Source organism: Pongo pygmaeus, chromosome 15, assembly GCF_028885625.2.
Source record: "Pongo pygmaeus isolate AG05252 chromosome 15, NHGRI_mPonPyg2-v2.0_pri, whole genome shotgun sequence".
Lineage (NCBI taxonomy): Eukaryota > Metazoa > Chordata > Mammalia > Primates > Hominidae > Pongo > Pongo pygmaeus.
Window position 1 is genome coordinate 22,476,452 of NC_072388.2, and position 18,334 is coordinate 22,494,785.

An 18,334-nucleotide genomic window follows, 5' to 3' on the forward strand; every position below is an offset into this window, starting at 1 on the left:
CGTCAGGAGCGCGCCAGCGTTTCTAAACTTGGTCTGGAGTAGGCGCACGCTTGGCGTCGTTGAAGGTCCGTCCGCAGCTAAGGAAACTTTTGCAGCCGGACAGGTCGCGAAGCACACATGGGGCTGGGTCCGCGCTCTCCACACAAGGTGGGGCGCCGGTTCCCAGCTGGTGGCAAACGGGGGCGCGGGGCCAAGGGGTCGGGGCGCCCCTTACCGGGCCGTAAGCGGCAACCCTGGCCGCCTCCGGATGGGCGCTCGGAGCCGGCTTCAGATTCGCATCCGCACCTGAGCCCGGAAGCTCTGGGATATTTCCGCCGGGCGCTGTCAGCGTTGAAAGAGGCTCCCGAGACTGGGGAAGAACGAGGTAGGCAGCAACTTCGGTGTTTAGACCAAGAGCATCAAATCCAGGGCAGGCAAGGAAACTTTCTAGGGTCGGCAGGGCGTGGGGACTTAGTTTCATTTCCCATGTCCTCTTCCTCGGCCTCCGACCCACGACCCTTGGTTAAGCGCGGGTACATAACCGTATTCTCTACTAAGTCTCTTCAAAGTGTGTCTTTCTTCACTTTTCCAGATCTGATGGTGCACAATATTATGAAGGAAGTAGAGACTCAGGCCCTAGCTTTGTCCACGAACAGGACTGGCAGTGAGATGCTGCAGGAACTGTTGGGATTCAGTCCCTTGAAACCGCTTTGTCGCGTATGGGCTGCTCTGCGCTCCAACTTGCGCACTGTGGCCTGTCACCGATGCGGGGTCCATGTATTGCAAAGTGCTTTGCTACAGCTCCCCCGATTGCTGGGGAGTGCTGCAGAGGAGGAGGAGGAGGAGGATGGGAAGGATGGTCCCACGGAGACCCTGGAGGAGCTGGTCCTGGGACTAGCCGCTGAGGTGTGTGATGATTTTCTTGTCTACTGTGGAGACACACATGGCAGCTTCGTGGTCAGAACTCTGCTTCAGGTGTTAGGAGGGACTATTCTGGAGTCTGAGAGAGCCAGGCCCCGCGGTTCCCAATCATCTGGTAAGTATTACAAGAGGAAAGTGGACCTATGGGGAAGAAGAATTTTAAAAGTTCAGAGTGAGACAGTAAACAAAAGAGTAAGTCTTCATGGGGGAGCTTGACCTGGAAGAATTAGCTTGACTGTCCTAATCTGAACAGGGCTTAGCAAGCCAAAGATTAGTGTGTGCAGAGGCCCAGAGGTAGGGATGTACAGTTTTGTTTGGGGGAAGGCTATTAGAATGGACGCAGGAGGAGAAATTTTTTTTTTTAAGCATGACTTAATATACAAATGGACTCAAGCAAAAATAACATACACACTGGACTCAAGCAAAAGTTCAGGAAACAATACCCTTACTACATGCAGCCCACTCTGTTATTTTTTTTCCTTTTCAAAACTGTATTCTGCTCTATTTCATTAAAAAAAAAATGCTAGTTGAGACCACTAACTTGATTTCATGATACTGTCTTGAGCTGTGATCCACATTTTGAAAAACTCTGGGGAATAAAGTTAGCGAGTTTAAATGAGGCTTTATTTTGGAATGCCTTGAATACCTGGCTGAGGAGATTGAACTGTCTTCTGTGGACCATGGGGAAGCTGGTTGAAGTTTCTTAGAAAAATTAAGACAGAAATGTAGTCTCAGTTCAGTCATCCAGAAGAGACATTCAGTTGTACTACATCTGTTCTGTATCTCTAAGCGGAATCCTTGTTCATCTATGGAATTTTTCTCTCCTGGATGGCAGTTTATGATCTCCCCACTGCACATATTCTTAATCTTCCTTCAGAAGCACAGAAGGCCCCAGCTCAGGAATGTAAGCCAGCTGATTTTGAAGTCCCTGAAACCTTTTTGAATCGCCTTCAGGACCTGAGCTCCTCCTTTCTGAAGGACATTGCAGGTAAGGAGGGAAGTAGGAGGAGGGTCTCGTATCTACTTTTCCAGAGGTGATTTTACCACCAAGCAAGGCCCTTAGGTCAGGTTATTCCTCTTCTTTTCAAACCTGGTCTGGTTTGATGTTCAAAGCACTTTGTATAGTCCCTTTGTGTCCATAGTGCCCTGTATCTTGTTGCCTAAAGTTTGAGGTTATGCAGGTTGTCTGGATTTTGAGAAAGCTGCTTTATTTCTGCCCTCTCTCCACAGTGTTTATCACTGATAAGATCTCCAGCTTCTGTCTTCAAGTGGCTTTACAGGTTTTACACCGCAAACTTCCCCAGTTTTGCGCTCATCTCTGCAATGCTGTGATTGGGTACCTGAGTACTCGCAATTCCTCAGTAGATGGCAGGTATGGTCAGGGCCTCAGGATCGACCAAAGTTGGTGGGGCTGTGTGAAATGAATGAGGTGATGTAGTGCAACTGTATTTTACATGAAATGGAGTTAAGACTGCCTGATGCCCTTCTTGTCCCTAGTCCCCTACTGCTATTTCTCCGAGATCAGACGAGCTCCAGACTCCTGGAGCAGGTCCTGCTGGTGTTGGAGCCCCCAAGGCTCCAGAGCCTCTTTGAGGAGCACTTGCAGGGGCAGCTGCAGACCCTGGCTGCACATCCCATTGCCAACTTCCCTTTGCAGCGCTTACTGGATGCAGTCACTACCCCTGAGCTGGTGAGTTGGAAACCTGAGCTGGATCTGTTTCTGCTAATTCTTGATCATTAGACCTTATTTTATGGTCTGTCTGCCTCTATATATCTTTGACATTGTGCTGGCCTTTGCCCTTGAAAAGCTATTTTTTGAGGTTTTCCAGAGCTTAGGATAAAGGTGCCCACCTTCCAGTGAGGATTTGTTTTGACTTCTGTCAGGTATGAGGACCAGCAAGAGACTGGCTTTATTCAGGTTTACAGCTTGAGGTTCCATGGCCTACCCAGAGTCTGGTACTTGGCTATAAGCCCACATGAATGCTAGAGCTGTTGTCATAGCTTCTCTTTTCCTTTGCTGCTTAGGACTAAGGTGGGCTTCCCTGTGGTCTCATGTGTTGGGTGTTAGAGTGGAAGTGCAGTTTAATTTTAGTCTTCCCTTGCCCCTAGTGCTCCCTTACACACAGGGAAGAGCCACTTAAAGTTCCTTCCTGTGAGGTGGCACTTCTAAGACTGCCCCCTTGTCCTGGGCCTTATCTAGCCAAACAAAAGTCCTGATACTGGCAATGCTTTTTATGTTTTATCTAGCATTTTTAGTTGTTTTCATTGGGAAGATTTCTCTGAATAATGTGGTCTACTATTACCAGAATGCCAAAGTTACATTCCATGTTTCCCATCAGCTGTCCCCTGTGTTTGAGGAGCTGAGCCCTGTCCTGGAAGCTGTATTGGCCCAGGGCCACCCAGGGGTAGTCATTGCCCTGGTGGGGGCATGTCACAGAGTTGGGGCCTACCAAGCTAAGGTCCTACAGCTCTTGTTGGAGGTGAGTGGATATTACCCACAATCTGTTTATGCCCTCCGTTCAACTTCTACCTGTTAGGACTTATCTAATCTTAAGTTTTTGTACCTCTGGACTCAGGAAGTCTAATGCCCAAGGATTTCACAGGAATGGGGGAAAATGAGGCCTATAGGTGCCCGCCACCACATCCAGCTAATTTTTTTTTTTTTTTTGAGACGGAGTTTCACTCTTGTTGCCCAGGCTGGAGTGCAATGGCGCAATCTCGGCTCACCGCGCCTGGCTGAGGCCAAATGTTATTTCACAGTTCTGGAACAAAAATTGTCTCCCAGAACTAAGAGAGAAGTTTATTTAAGGGATAAACGTTTATTAACCCCTGTATGTGATAGAGGCTGGGGATACAGCAAGGCATGACATCTGCTCTCATGGAGCTCACATTCTTGTGGAGTTGGGCCTTCTTTCCTTTCCTGAAGGTGTTCCCTTAAAGTTGAGGTTAGGGATGGAGAAGTTCTCAGGTTCATCATATTTTGTCTTCTCCTTTAGGCATTCCACTGTGCAGAGCCCTCATCCCGGCAAGTGGCCTGTGTGCCTCTCTTTGCCACTTTGATGGCTTATGAGGTGTACTATGGACTGATGGAGGAGGAGGGGGCAGTGCCTGCAGAGCACCAGGTAAGGTAGGGGAGAGGCCAAGCCAGTGACTAATTGAGAGCCAGGCCTCCCAGGGTTTAGCAAGGCCTCTCTTCTGAGATGAGAGTGGTGACTTCATCCAGGTGGAGGTGGCAGTGTTCTAGGGATGGGCTCATCCACCTGGCTTGTTAGTGCCTCCTAATTTCCTATCTCTGCACTGCCAGGTGGCAATGGCCGCAGCCAGAGCCTTGGGGGATGTGACAGTCCTTGGGTCTCTACTGCTCCAGCATCTGCTGCACTTCTCCACTCCTGGTCTTGTACTTCGAAGTCTGGGTGCCTTGACGGGACCACAACTTCTGGCCCTGGCCCAGAGTCCTGCTGGCTCTCATGTGCTCGATGCCATCCTGACCAGCCCCTCTGTGACGCGCAAGCAGCGCCGCCATGTGCTGCAGAATCTAAAGGTTAGATTTCTGGCTTCTGCCTTGATTCCCCACCATCATCCATTTAGAGAATATGAGCTTTCCCCAGACTGTACCATCAGACTCAAAAAGGCTATGTAATTCCTAGACTATTTTAATTCAGCCCTTAAACTCTTCAGAAAATTCACTCTCCACAAGCCCCCAAAATACACTTTTGTGGATTTTGCTAGGGAGACCGACTTTGCTTGTCTCCATACAGGGACAATATGTGGCTCTGGCCTGTAGTCGCCATGGCAGCCGTGTGCTAGATGCCATCTGGAGTGGAGCAGCCTTGAGGGCCCGGAAGGAAATTGCTGCTGAGCTGGGTGAGTACCAGCCCCTCTCTGATGTTTCCAGACTCTCCCCTCTCTTACTCCAGATCACTGGGTAGCCGGGAAGTCTACTGAAATTCAACAGTCTTTAGTTCCAAAGGGTGGTCTTGCTCATGAGTTCTTAGCAGTCTGCTTTCCCCTTCCCTCCCGCTGACTGATTGTGCAGTCCTCTGCCCTCACCCCGCCCTCTGACTTCTGTTCTTTGGAAAGTGAAGTGTTCACTTTATCCCAGTGGCAGTCCCAGGGTCTGGGGGAAATGGAGGGATCTTTACCTCAGCTAGAGTCTGTCTTTGAGCATGGTAGTACTAAACATGAGTGGTTCCCTTTGCAGGGGAGCAGAACCAGGAGCTGATAAGAGACCCTTTCGGCCACCATGTGGCTCGAAATGTGGCCTTGACTACCTTCCTAAAGCGGCGAGAGGCTTGGGAACAGCAGCAGGGTGCGGTGGCCAAGCGGAGGCGGGCATTGAACTCCATACTTGAAGACTGAGGCTTTGGATCTGGGACTGGGTGTTGATGGGGGAGGGCAAAATGGGGTATCCACCCCATCCCTTTCCTGGTTTAAATTGGAGTCAGAAATCTTAGTGGTAAATACTCGATATTTTTATTGGAAATGTTTTTGTTAGTTTGGGGGGAAGGGTATGAAGACAGATCTCAAGGTAAAGTCAGAGCGGGCTGTCATCAGTATGCTGGGGAGTTTAGGGACAGGAGGCATTGGTAGGGGATTAGATGTAGCAGCAGTCAGGCTGGGATCAAGATGTCTGGGGGACATCTTGATCTTGGCCTTTCAGGGCAAGTAGGAGGCCAGAAAGGTGGCTAGGAAGGGACAGCATTCTTCAGGTAAGGGTATAGACTTGGGATGTGAGGCGTTATGCTGAAAGGTTCTGTCATGAGGGGATCAGAGGACAGTGGGGAAATTGGGTGAGTTATCTAGCCTGTACTGTCTGCAGGTTCTGAAATTTGATGCTGTCATAGTCTTTGCAGTGGGTCGGTTGGAATGATTCTGGGGGCAGAAGCTCAGAGCCCCTTCTTAGTAGGAATGGAGGCGGCCCTTCTGCTGCCACTGCTCAGCACCCTCCACTGCATGACGAAGGGTGGAGGAAATTCCCAGCAACATATGGCCCAGGCCTTGCAGCAGTGTGGAGGTCCAACGAAGGAGCTCCCTGAAGGGCAGAGACAAGAGGAAATCAGATGATTTGGAAAACCTGGGAGGAAGCCATCGAGCTGGGAGATGAGGACTTTCCACAAGCAAGAGCTAACTAGGGGTAGGTGGGTACAAGAGGAGGAATTATGGGGACTATCCAACTGTAGGGGATGGGGCAGTATGACATGTTGATTTCTGACCTGAGTACTTTCTTTGGGCCGAGTCCTTGAAAGTCACAACTCATAGAGTAGAGCCCGTAGAATGTGGCTTTGACATTCAGGCTGCCAAAGAGGTCTCGAGGGTTTTGCTTGTACACGTCAAAGGTGATGCGGGCGATGTCCTTGCTGCGCTTGGGCCTCTCCCGTCCCAGGCCATATGACAGCACTCCACTCTGTAGGACACCCTTGTCAGTGCAGTAGATCCTCATACCAGACAACCACCACTAATCTCCATCAGCACTGGGTCAGACCCTCCCTCGCTTGGACTTTCTGTCCACTGTGTGACATCCTTGACAATTCCACAACTCCCCCTGCACCTGGTCCCCAGGATCAGTGTTAAGCTAGAGAGGAAGCCCGGGAAAGCTCTAAAGGACAGGCATTGGAAGCAGCCTCAGTATAGGCCTCTTACCCTTGTAGGGCTCCAGCTCTGACCAGACTCCAACACCATCAGACACGTGTCATCCTCCAGCAGCTGGAAGAAGTCCTCACTGTCCACTGCAGTTCCATCCTCCTCTAGCACCAGGGTTAGCACTCCATTCAGCAGTAGGGTCTCCAATGCCTGCCCAATGGCAAGAAGCAAGAAGGAAGGGCAGGTCTTATCCCATGCCCCTTCCCTCTTTAGCTGCCCAACATCCATCAGTTGGCTCTAGACATTGGTCGATGTCCCACCTTGACTTTCTGGCACTTTGATACCTCCTAAAGGCTGCAGCTGTGTTCTTCAGTTTTTGGGGATCCTAGCTAGAGGCTGACCTTTTTCCTCTTTGCTCCTACCATGTCATTGGCATCTCCCCTTGCTCCCCTCCAAGTCACTTCTGGTTTGGAATTGGAAAACAAGCCAGGTTCTCACGAAGTCCACCCTTCTGTCTTATCTGCAATGCTGCACCTCACTTCCCACACCCTCAGAGTTTTCCAGAAGTGGTTTCAGCAATAGTGTTTAACCTTTTTGAGTCCTTACTCTGTGCCAGGTATGAGGACTTTACCTACATTATCCTCTTACTCCTTTCAACAACCCTAGGAGGTGATGTATTATTATTGCCTTTTTATAGTTGAAGAAACTGAGGTTTTGATAGGTTGAACAACTTCCCAAGGTTTGACAGGCAGGAAGTGGCAGAATCAGAATTTGAACTTGATTTGTCACACAAATCACCTTTCCATACTGGCTTCTGAATTCCGTCCCTCCAACTCTCCCTATCTCCTGCTAACCCCTGCTCCCATAGAAAAGCTCACTAGGTGGAAAATGAACAAATTGACCAGAGCTCATTGGGCCCACCCCACTGCTTTTGGCCCTCAGAGGGAGGGGCAGCTGTGTGACTTCAGCCCTCTGCTCCATCATCACAAGTTGCCACTGTTGTGGAGCCCCTTGGCTACCCCTGCAATAGGAACCGAGGAACTTGGCCTACTTACTTTGGCTAGCAGCTCCTGGCGGGTGGCAGCTGTCAGGCCTTTCCGGATGGTCCGCTTGTGATCACAGACACGGAAAGGTCGCTGGGGTGGTGGAGCTGAGGTCCAGACCCTCCGTCCAAACTCCGAGCTTATATTAGATACTGACCTGGTAGTTGAGAAGAAAAGTCAAGAAGGGGCGAGGAGGGGCTTGGTGAGTGTAAAGGGCATGATGAGGGTAGAGTGGCTAGAGGACTAGGGAGGGAGAGATCTAGGTTTATATATTAGGGATGAGGGAGACACCATGGAGCGCAGGTGGGGGCGGGTGGCTCAGGAGCTTGACAAGCCCACGGTGGAGTGGGGAGCAGGAGAGGAAGGGGTACTGGTTAGTCTCCTAGGGGCTGAGTGGAGTATTGTTGCCCTGCCTATATCCCCTAAAGGTGGAGGGTAGAGCGGAGGGTTAGCAGTCACCTGAGTAAGTCACTGGGGTTCAGAGCTGAGAGGTACTCCATGGTGGATGGGAGAGTTCCTTCCCTGGAACTTCTGGGCTGGGTGGTTCTCTCCTGTGCTGGGGCTTTAGTGGTGTTTTCTGTTACAAACCTGGGATCTCAGCCCAGGACAAGGTGGGAATGAGTCAAGCCTGGACTCTGGCCCCCCTGCCTGGCCAGTAAGAAGGGCAAAGTCCAAGGGGAGGGATGAGGGAGGGGCCAGATGGGGTCCTGGAGGAAGAATTACCTGGCAAAAGCCATTGGAGTTTGTATGTGTGTCTTTGGTGATGACATGTGTTGTAAGGGTAGATGGGAACCATGTAAAAGGATTAAATGTGACTTCTGGTGTTTTTTTATTTCTATGGAGGGAATTTCTGGGGACGGTTTCTGGCTCTCACGCTCTGAGAAGCTGCAGTTTATGTGAGTGGCTCCGTGTGTGCTGCCACCTACTGGAGAAGCCGTAAGCTGCAGCTTTAGGAAAAGGGAACCAGGGCGGAGTGTGGGGAAGTGGGATGGCAGCATGGCAGGGCTTTGGAAAATGAGAGGTGAGACTGTGTCCAGGAAGGGTGTAAGGAGAGGATGGATCCTGATACATGGATTCAGGATCATTAGGGTCCTGTCTGGGACCCTGGCCTTCCTGCTTACCTGCTCCTTCCTTCCTCCTTGGTCAAAGGAGGGGCTGGCTCATTGCTCTGGCTTCATTTTCCAGAACTGCCTGCTTCAGTCACACTTAGGTCATCTTCTCTCTCACTTTTCTCCTTTTGCCAATTAATGGACGTGAAGGAGATGTGAATGGGGCAGGGATGTCCTTTGATGGCATCAAGACTTTAGCTTCTGGTGCGCTGTGTCCCAGCTCTGATTTCAGTTGCAGCTGTGATGGACAGTTGCATGGAAGCTGAGACTCTCACTGACAGTGAAACCCTCAAATGGATACAATCCCTGCTTTCCTGCCCAGGATCCTTGTAGGGTCCCCCAGCTTCCCCACTTTTTTTCTGTGTCCTGACAAACACAGAGTAACTTGATTGCCCTGTGACCTGGCCAGCTGCATTTCCCCTGGAGGCTTGAGCCCAAGCCAGAGCCTTGAAAAGGTATTCAGGTTGTTGCCCAAAACACTGAAAAAAACTGGCCCTAGCCCTGAACAATACCTTGAACCCTCATAAACTCCATACCTTGACCCCCTTGTTTTGGATATACCTAGGTAGAACAACTCTCTCTCACTGTCTGTTGTGAGGATATGCTGTAGCCCATTCGTTAAGTACATTCTCCTAATAAGTGCTTTGGACTGATCACCCTGCCAGTCTTTTGTCTTGGGCAATCTATACTTTTCTCAGAGGTTCCCAAGGCCTACTGAAGGGACTTAACATACTCTTAATGGCTTTCCTCTCTCTCGTTTTGCCCTATGCCCTCACTTCCTGAGTTAACCTCCCAAATACAGGATCACCTGTACCCAAGCCCTTAGCCCAAGAATACAGGATCACCTGTACCCAAGCCCTTAGCTCAAGCTCTGCTTTGGAAGAACCCAAACTGAGACAGTGCTCCTGGTGCCCTGCCCAAGCAACCTCAAGTTCTGGCTGTTACTTGGGCAGAGGCCTTTCTTTTCCCTTTCCCCAGCTGTATCCATCTGCCAGGCCCCCCTCAAATCTCTTCATTTCCAAGTTTTGCTTGACTTTTCCAAGAAGAGAGGGCTGCTTCTTAGTATGTCCCTACTCATCCTTTCCTTTCTTGTCTTGTATCCTGGTGCAGCCTGGTAATGGGGCCTCTTCATGGTTCTGTGTCTTGACTCCCTAACCATTATGCCTCCATGCATCCCCTGTTCCTCCTGGAACCTGGCACCATGCCTTACATGGAAAAGCTGTCACTGACAGCCCGGTGAGAGCCCTGAGGGTGGAGTGACTGGGGCAGGGCCTGAGGCAAGAGGTGGGAGGAGGTAGGCCAGGAGCTGAAGAAAAGGGGCTCAGCCGGACCAGGAGACTGGAAACAGGCAAAGATAAGGCAGGTGGGGGACTGAGTTGTTTGGGTCACCTCTGCAGGCCGGAGAGACCAGGCAACATACACACTGCAGAAGGTGGGCTGGGAGGATTGGGGCCAGAGCTGGGGGAAGGATGAGAACAGAAGCAGGACCAGGGTCAGGATTCAGCAGAGTCCTCCTATTTCCTTCCACCGCCAGGGAATCTTACTGCCCCCCTTCAGCTTATGCTGTTTCCTGGCAAGGCAGGCTCTCACATGCCTGGACGCCTGGATGCGTTGGTGATGGGAAGGAGCAGGGTGAGGGAGGCGCCCCAGGAGAGGCCCAGGATGAGCCTCATCTTGTCCCTCCCCATTCTTGCCTTACCCTCTGCAAATGTGATAGGCACAGGACAGGAGTAGGCACCTCGCCCACTGCTGCTTAATCTTTCAGCTTCTCCAGGCCCCCAATCCTGCTTGCTCCCAGCTTGGTAAGTAGATCTGTGCACGTCCCTTTACACCCCACCATCCAGTTTTGCCCAGGTGTGCTAGAATGGGGCTGGACAAAGAAGGAGGGGCCAGACTGGAGGAGTGGTGGTAGAGATAGTGACAGCCTGGGGTGAGGACTTTATGCCTGTTTACCACTGAGCTCTGGGAAGGAGCCAGGAGTGGGGCAGGTCAACTGGGAGCAGGGGATCTGGGTTCCAAGAAGGAGTTGTGTTTGAGGTGGGGTCTGGGTCCTCGTGGAAGTCAGGACTCCCAGGCAGAAAAGAGGCAGGCTGCAGGGAAGTAAGGAGGAGGCATGGCCCCTTCTCATCGGGCATCACAGGTGGGGTTTTGCCCCACCCCTGAACGCCCTATGTGGCGCCTTCCACCCACCTGTAGGCCCAGAAGATGTCGGTCTGCTACCGTCCCCCAGGGAACGAGACACTGCTGAGCTGGAAGACTTCGCGGGCCACAGGCACGGCCTTCCTGCTGCTGGCGGCGCTGCTGGGGCTGCCCGGCAACGGCTTCGTGGTGTGGAGCTTGGCGGGCTGGCGGCCTGCACGGGGGCGACCGCTGGCGGCCACGCTTGTGCTGCACTTGGCGCTGGCCGACGGTGCGGTGCTGCTGCTCACGCCGCTTTTTGTGGCCTTCCTGACCGGGCAGGCCTGGCCGCTGGGCCAGGCGGGCTGCAAGGCGGTGTACTACGTGTGCGCGCTCAGCATGTACGCCAGCGTGCTGCTCACCGGCCTGCTCAGCCTGCAGCGCTGCCTCGCGGTCACCCGCCCCTTCCTGGCGCCCCGGCTGCGCAGCCCGGCCCTGGCCCGCCGCCTGCTGCTGGCCGTCTGGCTGGCCGCCCTGTTGCTTGCCGTCCCGGCTGCAGTCTACCGCCACCTGTGGAGGGACCGCGTATGCCAGCTGTGCCACCCGTCGCCGGCCCATGCCGCCGCCCACCTGAGCCTGGAGACTCTGACCGCCTTCGTGCTTCCTTTCGGGCTGATGCTCGGCTGCTACAGCGTGACGCTGGCACGGCTGCGGGGCGCCCGCTGGGGCTCCGGGCGGCACGGGGCGCGGGTGGGCCGGCTGGTGAGCGCCATCGTGCTTGCCTTCGGCTTGCTCTGGGCCCCCTACCACGCGGTCAACCTTCTGCAGGCGGTCGCCGCGCTGGCTCCACCGGAAGGGGCCTTGGCGAAGCTGGGCGGGGCCGGCCAGGCGGCACGAGCCGGAACTACGGCCTTGGCCTTCTTCAGTTCTAGCGTCAACCCGGTGCTCTACGTCTTCACCGCTGGAGATCTGTTGCCCCGGGCAGGTCCCCGTTTCCTCACGCGGCTCTTCGAAGGCTCTGGGGAGGCCCGAGGGGGCGGCCGCTCTAGGGAGGGGACCATGGAGCTCCGAACTACCCCTCAGCTGAAAGTGGTGGGGCAGGGCCGCGGCAATGGAGACCCGGGGGGTGGGATGGAGAAGAACGGTCCGGAATGGGACCTTTGACACCAAACCCTACAACCTGCTGCCCTTCCCTGTCCCCTTCCACCCCTCACCCACCCTCCGGAGGTCAGTGTTCTGGAACATTTGGGGACCCTTCTTTGACTAGAGTTTGGATCTGGCTGGGTAGGATTACTCTACACTTGGGGCAGGCCCAGGCTCCTCCAAACAGGGATTATGAGGGTGGTGATGGTCCCTGTTAAGGACTATTGCGTGCTTGCAGGTTGGCATGTACCCATGTGCCAGCATTGCTTACTTGTTGCCAATAGCTGTTATTGTGAAATACACTGGGAAGCCATTAGATGATGACTTAAGTGTGCCTCCCCTGGTGGTTCTTCGTGCCTGAGTTGTACTGAAGTCACCTAGTTCCCTCCTGGGTCAAGCCAGGCTGGGCAGTGCCGGCCTTCAGTGGCATCTTGACCTGCCCTCCTCAGCCCAGGTGCCCTGGTTCCACAGGCCAACCCATAGAACCACTCTGGAAATAAAGGAGAAAATGGAAGGAGAGGTATGGGAGCTTGGATGAGGGGTAGGAATGGGATCCATTCTCTGAGGCTTATAAAAGCCTCCAGGGAGGAAATGGCTCTGAAGGGGAAGGTGAATCTGTGGGGTTTGAAAAGAAAGTTTTCCTGCCTGTCTTGTGTTTGGTCCAGTGAGTGTGAGACAGGCACATAAGGAGTGGACAGTGGTGTAGGGGCCCTGGGAGTCTGAGACTTACCTTCCTCCCTGACCATCTGATCCTCCCTGCAAAGGCCACCTGATGTGAAAAGGAGCCAGGAGCAAGCACTCAGTCAGGGAAGTTTGGAGGTTGGCCATCATGGGGTATGAGGAATGGCAGGAATATTTAGAGGACAGGAATAATTTTTCAAAGAAGTGGCACCTATTCTTTTTCTCTTTGCCAAGTCTGGGCTCCTTCCAAGGTGCTGCTGGCTATTCCTAGCCCCTTCCCCAATACTTCTCTGCCCCCACCTTTTGGAATCCATATCTAGGTCTAAAAATGGTTCTAGATCCTGACACCTTTGATTGGGGGATGTAGAATGGGATTCTTTTCAGGGGACATCCACAAGTACACATCTGTGGTCACTAAGGTGACCAGCTCATCCCAGTTGGCCTGGGACTTTCCCAGTTTTAGCTCTGAAAACTCCTTGTCCCAGCCCTGCTGGTTTCCCAACAAACTGAGATGGTTGGCCGCTCAAGTGGCTACCCTGACCATCACCCCAGGTTCTACTTTAGCGACTGCTCACACCTCCCTGCCTCCCAGACAGAAGTCAAAACACAGCAAAAGAAACCCAGTCCCCTGGGTCATGCTAGAGCTACCAAAACTGGGATGAACTAGCACCTGTGAACTAGAACAGCAGGGAGTATGCTTAGAGTGCCTGGTCCTGGGTGTGGGGAAGAAAGGCCATCAAGGTAGATGCGGGTGGGGAACAGCTTGAGAGAGGAGGCAAGGACAACCCAGTTTCTGTCTGAAGGGGCCTCTGGTTGACCCTGGAGCTTCTGTCCCCAAACACAGGCCTCACGGGAGTCTTTCTGTCCTCGTGCACTGGGCAGAGGTTCCCTAACTTCCTCTGTTGCACATTGCCCTTCTCTCACACCCCGTGTGGTCAGAAAGCCCTTCCTCAACTCTGACTTCAGTTCTTGCTGCGGTTTCTGCCCATTTTTTTTCATATCCTCTGCCTGACAGCTGCGAGGTCAACTCTGCTCTGGCTTTTCTCCAAGCAGAGCAAGTGGGGGCTCTGGAAAGGTTAAGGGACCTCAGTGGCCACCATTACACTTTGCATCTTTCCTGAGAAGTGAGAGTTGAAAGGGAAGCAGGAAGGCCCATGGTCAGATTGAAGGAAGGACTTTTTAGTTTTTTTTTGAGACGGAGTCTTGCTCTGTCATTCAGGCTGGAGTGCAGTGGTGCGATCTCAGCTCACTGCAGCCTCCACTTCCTGGGTTCACATGATTCTCCTGCCTCAGCCTCCCAAGTAGCTGAGACTACAGGCACATGCCACTACACCCAACTAACTTTTGTATTTTTGGTAGAGACGGGGTTTCACCATGTTGGCCAGGCTGGTCTCAAACTGCTGACATCAAGCGATCCGCTCCCCTCAGCCTCCCAAAGTGCTGGGATTACCGGTATGAACCACCACAACCCGCCAGGAATTTTTAGTTTTTAGCTTTTGCAGGAGACTTCAAGGAAGGGAGATGTTCCTCTGTCCAGGAAACGGGGAAGGGGACCATTTCTGCATTGCTGGTTTCCCCTCTTGGCAGGGTGGGCATGAGGCATCACTGTTCCTGCTCCCTCACTCCTGCTCCTCATGCTCAGCCTGCCTAGCTCGGCCTCAACTTTGTGTATCTAAAGTGGAACTGAATAGTAGGCTGTGAGAAGGTAGGAAAGAGGTGGTGCCAATCTCTTTGCCCAGATCGTAAATCCAGACTCAGCAGGGTAACCACATGGGCAAGCACAAGGCAGGTGCTTGGGGAAAGGGGAAGTAATTGGCATTCTGTGTGATACCAAGGAGACCATTTGGATTTTGGCTTCTACCAAAGAGAATGGAGAATTGGTTGACCTAAATGGAACCAATCCCTTTAAGTAAGGGGAGGAAAGGGGGTGCTGGAAGATGGCCCTCTTCCCACAACCTAGATCATAGCTTGAACTGAAGCCAAGGACAGAGTGCTGCCCCCTTCGGCATTTACCGACGTGCCCTCTTTAAATCATGATGTTATCTAACCCAAACCCAGACCCAGGACCTAGTCACAGCTCCAACCTACACTTCCTATTAATCTTAAAAAAAACAAAAAACAAAAAACAAAAAACAAAACAAAAAAAACACAAAGATATCAGCATTGTAGCCTCTCAATCTGAGCCCATTTCCCTTCTCTGGCTACCATACCTCCTTCTCCTATATGATACCATTCACTACTTTGTTCAATTCTCCAGTCTAGACCTGCATCTTGAGGCCACACCCAGCCTTCTCACTCCCCACACCCCTCTTTTCTCTCTCACTGCTCCTTCCTGGTCTCTTCTCTTCTGGCCCCACCTCTGAGGAGTCCTCCTGCCTTCTGGGTTGCCCTGGAACACAGACTATCCCCCCTCCTAGTGAAGGGAGTGGGTAGGGGTTTCAGCCCCACCCTCAGGAAGATGCGTCTTCCCTGTCCTCTGCTCTGTGGTTCTTCCTCTCTGGCTGATTTAGCAAACAGCACCTAGACCTGGGGCCAGGCCCTTGGCAGTGGGACAGATCCAGGGATAGGCTACGCCACCCTGCCCTGACCCTGGGATTGGCATCAGCTTCCAACCAGTTCCTGCCACAGCTTGTAAGTAAGTTTCCTGGGAGCAGCCATGGTTGTGGTGGTGGTGGGACGGTGTGCAGCCATGAAAGAAGGTGCAAAGGAATCTCCAAAGAAAGCCTGACCAGTGTAAAAAGTTGGGAGGCTTTGTCCTTGTCACTTGTCCACTAACTCCTCCCCTCCCTGTTATTCCTGGTTGACCCTGGGCATCTCTGGGGACAGTAGGCAGGTGATTGGGGAAGGTAATGGGATTGAGGGGCTGAGGGCCTGGCAGGGGGCAAAAAGACTGGCCTTTCAAGGGGTGCAGCATTGGCAGGAACTCTGTTTGGTTCTGGGCTTTAGGGTCTCCTAAGGGGAGGAGACTGAAAAGGTCTGGAAGTGCTGCTGCTGCTGTGGTCACTGTATATTTTGCAATTGGGTCTGTGGGCAGGAAGGGGCCCCATGACCCAGTTAGGAAACTAGTCTTTGTACTCAACCAGATCCCTTTAAGATGTCAGTCTGCAGCGATGGGGGCAGTATATTTCAGGGGGACCTCTGATGCTGCGGACCCTGGAGACAGACTAGAGTTCTCAGCCTAGGTGTGTCCATGGCATCAGGAAACCCTTGGTCCTCTACTTTCATGCGTGTGTCCGCCCTCACTCTCCAGGTCCTCCCGACGGCCATGAAAAATATATCTTCTGCAGCAGCCCCCTCACTAGGTGTAGAGTTCATCTCTCTGCTGGCTATCATCCTGCTGTCAGTGGCGCTGGCTGTGGGGCTTCCCGGCAACAGCTTTGTGGTGTGGAGTATCCTGAAAAGGATGCAGAAGCGCTCCGTCACTGCCCTGATGGTGCTGAACCTGGCCCTGGCCGACCTGGCCGTATTGCTCACTGCTCCCTTTTTCCTTCACTTCCTGGCCCAAGGCACCTGGAGTTTTGGACTGGCTGGTTGTCGCCTGTGTCACTATGTCTGCGGAGTCAGCATGTACGCCAGCGTCCTGCTTATCACGGCCATGAGTCTAGACCGCTCACTGGCCGTGGCCCGCCCCTTTGTGTCCCAGAAGCTGCGCACCAAGGCGATGGCCCGGCGGGTGCTGGCAGGCATCTGGGTGTTGTCCTTTCTGCTGGCCACACCTGTCCTCGTGTACCGCACAGCAGTGGCCTCGAAAACGAACATGAGCCTGTGCTTCCCGAAGTACCCCAGCGAAAGGCACCGGGCCTTCCATCTAATCTTCGAGGCCGTCACGGGCTTCCTGCTGCCCTTCCTGGCTGTGGTGGCCAGCTACTCGGACATAGGGCGTCGGCTACAGGCCCGGCGCTTCCGCCGCAGCCGCCGCACCGGCCGCCTGGTGGTGCTCATCATCCTGACCTTCGCCGCCTTCTGGCTGCCCTACCACGTGGTGAACCTGGCTGAGGCAGGCCAAGCGCTGGCCGGCCAGGCCGCCGGGTTCGGGCTCGTGGGGAAGCGGCTGAACCTGGCCCGCAACGTGCTCATCGCGCTCGCTTTCCTGAGCAGCAGCGTGAACCCCGTGCTGTACGCGTGCGCTGGCGGCGGCCTGCTGCGCTCGGCGGGTGTGGGCTTCGTCGCCAAGCTGCTGGAGGGCACGGGCTCCGAGGCGTCCAGCACGCGCCGCGGGGGCAGCCTGGGCCAGACCGCTAGGAGCGGCCCGGCAGCTCTGGAGGCCGGCCCTTCCGAGAGCCTCACTGCCTCCAACCCTCTCGAGTTAAAAGAACTGAACTAGGCCTGGCGGAAGGAGGCGCACTTTCCTCCTGGCAGAATGCTAGCCCTGAGCCAGTTCCGTACCTGGAGGAGGAGCAGGGGCGTGGAGGGCGTGGGAGCGTGGGAGGCGGGAGTGGAGTGGAAGAAGAGGGAGAGGTGGAGCAAAGTGAGGGCCGAGTGAGAGCGTGCTCCAGCCTGGCTCCCACAGGCAGCTTTAACCATTAAAACTGAAGTCTGAAATTTGGTCAGCCTTGTGAGTGGGGTACGTGTGCTGTGGGTATCGGGGTGCTCGTGGGCGCCCTGGTGGGGCTCCTCTCAGTAGTTGAGAGTCACGTCCTTTAGTTCCCCATGATTTACAATTTTGGAAGGGACACAAAGAGACATAGACTGCCCCCATCCCAGGTGATTCCGAGTACGTAGTCTGCAGATAATACTTAGCAAAACGCAGTCTACAGACTCCTAAAGCAGCTTGTCTAGGAAGACCACGCACGTGGGCTTATCACTACAGGTTCTGTGACTCGGGACCTTCTGAGAAAACAGCACTGCTGTGAAACATCTTCCCTGAAGCCTGTGATAAGTCTCCTTGTTAGCATGACTCCAACTTCCTGCCAATAATCTTTGTCCTCTCTGTAGGAGATGTTCTAGGGGATGCCTTCCTTCCCTCCATTTCACAAAGAGGCCAGACCTGAGGACTAAGTCATTAGATCTTATCCCTTAGAATTCTGTGTATCAGCATCTGCTAACCTCCACAACACACCCTGGCACAGGGTGGGGCTGAGGGCCCCAGGAAACAAAGATTCCCAAAAGTGAGAGGGATGAGTCATTATTTCCTAGAGATGACTGTTGTTTTAGAGAACCTTGGTCCAACTCTGTTCTGACAAGGTTTTAGGAAGATGGCAACAACAGTGGCAGCAGTGTACTTTTTGGATCTTTCTCATAAAAAAACAAAAGAGCAAGTAAGAGAGGGAAACCAAATATCCACATGCAACATCCGCAACAAAAATAGTATGTCAAGGTTTGACATACTCCCATGGACCCCAAAGTATGAGCCAGTGAGAATGAGTCATCAATACTTCAAGACCCATATACCAGCATATGTGCAGAAGGATGCAGAAGGAAGCAAAGGGATGTTGGATGGACCTAAGAAGAGGATATCCCCAAGCTGTCTACAGATCCTTACTGGAAAGTATGGTGTACCAATTTGAGAACAGCAGCTGAAACTGGGAGGGACCTAACAGTATTTCCCAGGCCTCTTGCCCATTCTGTATGGTGAGCACATAATAGGTACTTATTTAGTGTTTGTTGAATGAATAAAGTTCAAATGACATTTCCCTGGAGATTCTTCCGGTATTTTTGAGTAGGGGGCAGGAAAGGGCAAATTTTTGTTTTGAGTCATGTGGCTAAATTCTTTGTGCTTCCAAGGTGTACCAAATACTAGAATCAAGTTGGCAGAGAGGC

At 53.0% G+C, this 18,334-nt stretch overlaps 4 protein-coding genes across 6 annotated transcripts; 3 read left to right on the plus strand and 1 right to left on the minus strand.

Moving 5' to 3' along the window:
* The first annotated feature begins 12 nt into the window (after positions 1 to 12).
* NOP9 (NOP9 nucleolar protein) lies at positions 13 to 8,338 on the plus strand. Of its 2 annotated transcripts, none has more exons than XM_054447941.2 (10): positions 13 to 364; positions 572 to 1,015; positions 1,778 to 1,888; positions 2,131 to 2,272; positions 2,398 to 2,590; positions 3,240 to 3,380; positions 3,897 to 4,022; positions 4,205 to 4,441; positions 4,659 to 4,764; positions 5,102 to 8,338. In XM_054447941.2, exons 1-10 carry the CDS (start codon positions 118 to 120, stop codon positions 5,257 to 5,259), a joined length of 1,905 nt encoding a protein of 634 aa, XP_054303916.2. In that variant the 5' UTR covers positions 13 to 117; the 3' UTR covers positions 5,260 to 8,338. The 2 variants fall into 2 exon arrangements, with proteins under 2 accessions (XP_054303916.2, XP_054303915.2); XM_054447940.2 differs by having other exon boundaries at positions 118 to 364; positions 1,736 to 1,888.
* Positions 5,800 to 8,097, minus strand: CIDEB (cell death inducing DFFA like effector b). The gene is made up of 5 exons (XM_054447948.2): positions 7,983 to 8,097; positions 7,536 to 7,680; positions 6,541 to 6,690; positions 6,114 to 6,304; positions 5,800 to 5,932 (listed from the first exon to the last, which is right to left on the minus strand). The coding sequence occupies exons 1-5, from the start codon at positions 8,021 to 8,023 to the stop codon at positions 5,800 to 5,802; spliced, it is 660 nt and encodes a 219-aa protein (XP_054303923.2). The 5' UTR covers positions 8,024 to 8,097.
* A 2,499-nt stretch (positions 8,339 to 10,837) lies between the features above and the next one.
* On the plus strand, positions 10,838 to 12,215 carry LTB4R2 (leukotriene B4 receptor 2). The gene has a single exon (XM_054447944.2). The coding sequence runs from the start codon at positions 10,838 to 10,840 to the stop codon at positions 11,912 to 11,914; it is 1,077 nt and encodes a 358-aa protein (XP_054303919.1). The 3' UTR covers positions 11,915 to 12,215.
* A 1,651-nt stretch (positions 12,216 to 13,866) lies between these two features.
* LTB4R (leukotriene B4 receptor) lies at positions 13,867 to 18,213 on the plus strand. Of its 2 annotated transcripts, none has more exons than XM_063651472.1 (2): positions 13,867 to 15,209; positions 15,825 to 18,213. In XM_063651472.1, exon 2 carries the CDS (start codon positions 15,840 to 15,842, stop codon positions 16,896 to 16,898), a length of 1,059 nt encoding a protein of 352 aa, XP_063507542.1. In that variant the 5' UTR covers positions 13,867 to 15,209; positions 15,825 to 15,839; the 3' UTR covers positions 16,899 to 18,213. The 2 variants fall into 2 exon arrangements, with proteins under 2 accessions (XP_063507542.1, XP_063507541.1); XM_063651471.1 differs by having other exon boundaries at positions 14,515 to 15,205.
* Positions 18,214 to 18,334: the final 121 nt, after the last annotated feature.

Excerpts from the sequence above, each read along its gene's own strand:
- NOP9 (XM_054447940.2), top strand. The coding sequence starts at position 118 with ATGGGGCTGGGTCCGCGCTCTCCACACAAGGTGGGGCGCCGGTTCCCA. Across the intron at positions 2,273-2,397 it reads AATTCCTCAGTAGATGGCAG|TCCCCTACTGCTATTTCTCC; the intron begins GTATGGTCAGGG and ends TCTTGTCCCTAG. Across the intron at positions 4,023-4,204 it reads CAGTGCCTGCAGAGCACCAG|GTGGCAATGGCCGCAGCCAG; the intron begins GTAAGGTAGGGG and ends CTGCACTGCCAG.
- CIDEB (XM_054447948.2), bottom strand. The coding sequence starts at position 8,023 with ATGGAGTACCTCTCAGCTCTGAACCCCAGTGACTTACTCAG. Across the intron at positions 6,691-7,535 it reads GCCAGGAGCTGCTAGCCAAA|GCATTGGAGACCCTACTGCT; the intron begins GTAAGTAGGCCA and ends GCCATTGGGCAG. Across the intron at positions 5,933-6,113 it reads GGCCCAAAGAAAGTACTCAG|GGAGCTCCTTCGTTGGACCT; the intron begins GTCAGAAATCAA and ends TCTGCCCTTCAG.
- LTB4R2 (XM_054447944.2), top strand. The coding sequence starts at position 10,838 with ATGTCGGTCTGCTACCGTCCCCCAGGGAACGAGACACTGCTGAGCTGG.
- LTB4R (XM_063651472.1), top strand. The coding sequence starts at position 15,840 with ATGAAAAATATATCTTCTGCAGCAGCCCCCTCACTAGGTGTAGAGTTC.